Here is a 4,510-nt window from a genome sequence, read left to right as displayed (position 1 = left end):
TTTCAGCAGCTGTCCGAGTGGCTGGTCTCAGACGATCTTGGAGGTGAACATGCTGGATGTGGAGGTCCTGGGCTGGTGTGGTTACACGTGGTCTGCGGTTGTGAGGCTGGTTGGATGTACTGCCAAATTCTCTGAAACGCCTTTGGAGACGGCTTATGGTAGAGACATGAACATTCAATACACGAGCAACAGCTCTGGTTGACATTCCTGCTGTCAGCATGCCAACTGCACGCTCCCTCAAATCTTGCGACATATGTGGCATTGTGCTGTGTGATAAAACTGCACCTTTCAGAGTGGCCTTTTATTGTGGGCAGTCTAAGGCACACCTGTGCACTAATCATGGTGTCTAATCAGCATCTTGATATGGCACACCTGTGAGGTGGGATGGATTATCTCAGCAAAGGAGAAGTGCTCACTATCACAGATTTAGACTGGTTTGTGAACAATATTTGAGGGAAATGGTGATATTGTGTATGTGGAAAAAGTTTTAGATCTTTGAGTTCATCTCATACAAAATGGGAGCAAAACCAAAAGTGTTGCGTTTATATTTTTGTTGAGTGTACATATATATATATATATATATATATATATATATATATATATATATATATATATATATGTGATAGTCTAGTGGTTAAGGTGTTGGCTTGAGTCCAGAAGATCATGGGTTCAACTCCCTGCCTGACTGGAAAATCTCTAAGGGCCCTTGGGTAAGGCCTTTAATCCCCTATTGCTCCCAGTGTGTAGTGAGCCCCTTGTATGGCAGCACCCTGACATCGGGGTGAATGTGAGGCATTACTGTAAAGCGCTTTGAGCGTCTGATACAGATGGATATATATATATATATATATATATATATATAAACAGCTGAGTTACCCGTTCTTATGCATGGATAATGCAGAAGAATTTTATATTTCATGTGACTTTAGTTAAGGTGTAGTAAGTTGTGTTGCACTGTGTGTATGTTGTCATCATTACTTTTCAGAGAGCAATTTGTGACATTCATGAGACTCAAGTGAATGATGATACAAAAGGTGACAGCAGGTCACATCACGGCAACGCTCTGACAGCCGTACACAGCAGGTATATTTTAATTGAACAAACGTGCAATTTTAACTCGCATGCAGCGCACGCTGGTCCGTTCGGATTCTAATTAAAGTGTACCCTAGTCAGCCGCTACTACTTAGTAAAGTCTGATGCTGCTACCTGACCTGAGTAGCACATGAACTGTGAAAATAAGGGCTCCAGTGAGCAGGTCGTGATCTAATATATAAGGCTGTGTGTGTGTGTGTGTGTGTGTGTGTGTGTGTGTGTGTGTGTGTGTGTGTGTGTGTGTGTGTGTGTGTGTGTGTGTGTGTGTGTGTGTGTGTTTGCGCACATATGCTTTCAACCTAAGGGTCCCAGTGTCCTCCCCCATGGTGCCCCCAGTCATCATAGCAAGTTTGGTGTTGATTAATTAATTACTGTGGCTGTGCATAGAGAACATACATGCACACACAGTCAGCCTTAGATAATAATATAATATAATATACATCTGGCAGTGACAGCCACCTCTCTGAGAGCTTGTGAGATTTTGCAGGACTTGAAACCTCAACAGAGTGAATTTATTGACGGAAAGCAGCTTTCCATAGCTGTTCTCTAAAAACAAACAGTACAAAGCTTCACTTGAACCTTTTTTTGGGGACAGAACAAAGCTTCACTTAAAGCTTCATTTAGGGGCAGAACAAAGCTTCACTGAAAGTATCGTTTAGGGGCAAAACAAAGCTTTGCTTAAAGCATCATTTAGGGGCAAAACAAAGCTTCACTTAAAGCTCCGTTTATGGGCAAAACAAAGCTTCACTTAAAGCATGACTTACGGAGAATAAGCTCGACTTAGAGCTTAGTTTAGGGGCACCTTAAAGCTTCGTTGGGGAGCAGAATAAAGCTTCGCTTGGAACCAGAAAAAAGCTCGCCTTAAAGCTTCATTCGGGGTCAGAATAAAACTTCGTTTAAATCTTCGTTTAGGAGCAGAATAAAGCTTCACTTTCTTAACAAAACAACACCAACAAACTGAATAAAGGTTCGGTTCTCACCAGGCCCAGGAAGGCTGCGCACAGGGAGACGGTGACCATCCAGCGGCCGAAGCCTCCTCCCCCGCCTCCGCCGAGCACGTCCACCCGGCTGTCGCAGCCGGTCTTCGGCGTCCTCTTGGCCGCTCTCAGCGCACTCTTCGGGCCTCGGCCGGTGTCCCTCCTCTTGTCGAACAGAGTGTCCTCCTCCAGCTCGTCGTTGTCGTTATCGTCGTCGTCGTCCTCCATTCGGGCGAAGCGGACCTGCTTCTTCTTCACGGCGGAGGAAGACATCGAACTCCCGCGAGCGACCTGTCACTTTAATGCCGGCGATGCTGCTCCGTCACTAAAACCTCCACGAGCTTAAAACAGCCAGCGGGCAGCTCGAATTACATCTACCGGACTTTTACGCTTCTTATTTGAACGGTTCTACAGACTCTGAGCCAGAAAACGGCAGCGAAGAACGGCGGAGCGTCCATATATCAAAGATCGTCAGTGGGACCGAGACTCACTCTGTGTGCGAATCAGCTGCCGAGAGACCCCGAAGAAGACGGCATGTTTACAGAGCGTGTGTCACCGTGTCATGGTTTTTGAGGGAAAATAGTGACCCCTAGTGTTCTGGAGCACCATTGCAACAGCAAATACATTACACTGGTCAACACTATTTTTCTTGCATGGAGTTTTTCAACGGTTTTGAGGTCATGTGGAGGCGCTGAATCCGAATCTTGTGTTAGTTTTTGCCAATCACATCACGTTTTAGAGATATGAAAACATATTCTCGTATCAAGCATTGAAGCCAAAGCTGCAGTCTCTCTCACCTCTTCAGAGCCAGAGACGATATTACGGCTCTTGTTCACATTTCGTGAACCTGGTTTAAAAACTGCGCTTTTAAGCTGCTTTTGTGCGATTAGTGGAGTCAAACTCGTGAATGAATGAGCACCTTTTGCATCAATATGGAACCTGCAGATTGCAAAAAAACGTGACATGATCGAGGAAATCTGAGCTCAGATTCAGGTTCAACACCAAAAATGACCCTAAATCAGTTCTCAAAGTCCATGCAAAAAATTTTTTTACCAGTTTTATCAGAGATTATTATGTTATTGTTTGTTTGTTACCAGCTGCTCGAAGCACTTCATCACGATGGGGGTCAGGGCCTCGTGGTCTTGACTGCTGCCTGTTTTGGGATGATCATGGAAGACTTGAGGTAGGTGGAGACAGTGATATGTTATACAGGCTGGTGAAGACTGCAGTCAGCTTTTCTGCACAGTGTTTCAGCTCCCGTCCTGGAACACCATCAGGTCCAGCTGCTTTGTTGGGGTTGATGTGGCTGAGGCCTCTTCTCACCTCAAGTGTGTGAAGCACCACTGATCCTCCTACAGGTTCAGCTGGGCATAGTGGCCAGTGTCCTTATCAAACCATGAAGTGGTTCAGATCATCGGGGAGGGATGGGTTTACTGTGGTGCTGCTTTTGTAATCAGTGATGGATTTTAATGCGCTACCACATGCACCGGGGATCAGAGCTGTTGAAGTCCTCCTCAGTTTGGTCTCTTCACTTCTCTGATGCCTCTCTTGAGGCTGGACCTGGCTGTTGGGTTTAACATATCACTCGGACGTTTGGCAATAGAATTTCAGCTTAGTTCACGCACACAGCGCTAGCACACACAGACCTTCCGAATCATGGTTTACTCTGGTTTAAAGTCAGAGTTACACTGCACAGGAGCTACATGGATTAAAAGTAGGGAAGTTCTTTCAGCTTCTCTCTTTTTCATTCAAGATCAACACAGTAGAGCCAGTATGGATGGGAACATAGTTAGGTACGTATGTAGGTGGGTACGTAGGTAAATAGGTAGGTATGTATAGAGGACGGTATGTATATAGAAAGAACCTGGATGTCAGCTTTCTTTACTTTGTTTTTTTACATAAGACGTAAGGCTGAGGTTCCTGGAAATTGTTACGTCCGCCAACGAAGTTGGGTGGAGGTTATATTTTCACCTGTTTGTTTGTGACAAACAATTTTACATATATTATGAAATTTTTACAGAGGATTCATATCCTGATAGGCAAGAACTGATTCAATTTTCAAGGTCAAAGTCAGGAAGAATCCCTATCATTTAACATCGAATGAATTTTCAAAAATTCATAACTTTGTCAAAAAAGATCGAATTTCTTTCATATTTGAGAACGTTATGTAGGATGGTAGCCTTTATCGACTGACAAAGTTTGGTCCAGATCTGATCTGGATTGTTGATTTTGTGGCCATTTAAATTTAACATTGAAAACCCCATTTAATGTACATTTTATTTTTACATATCTTAATCAAAACGTGCCCCAATCACTCTTATAATTGAAGTGGGGTTCAGAGTGGCACTTAGTTTCACCTGACAAAGTTTGATTTGGATCTGATTTGGATTGTGGATTTTGTGGACATTTGAATTTAATATTGAAAAGCCCATTTTGTGCAC

General features: G+C 43.8%; 1 protein-coding gene across 1 annotated transcript in view; it reads right to left on the bottom strand.

Moving 5' to 3' along the window:
- mfsd4b (major facilitator superfamily domain containing 4B) overlaps positions 1–2,562 on the bottom strand; it is a 21,164-nt gene extending 18,602 nt beyond the window's left edge. The window contains exon 1 of the mRNA XM_034162451.1: positions 2,073–2,562. Within this exon, the coding sequence (XP_034018342.1) occupies positions 2,073–2,342 (270 nt within the window). The 5' untranslated portion in view covers positions 2,343–2,562. The remainder of the gene's footprint in view (positions 1–2,072) is intronic.
- Between the last annotated feature and the right edge of the window lie 1,948 nt (positions 2,563–4,510).

This window comes from Thalassophryne amazonica, chromosome 21, assembly GCF_902500255.1.
Source record: "Thalassophryne amazonica chromosome 21, fThaAma1.1, whole genome shotgun sequence".
Taxonomy (NCBI): domain Eukaryota; kingdom Metazoa; phylum Chordata; class Actinopteri; order Batrachoidiformes; family Batrachoididae; genus Thalassophryne; species Thalassophryne amazonica.
Note: the sequence above shows the minus strand (reverse complement) of the source record. Positions and strands in the feature narration are given on the sequence as shown.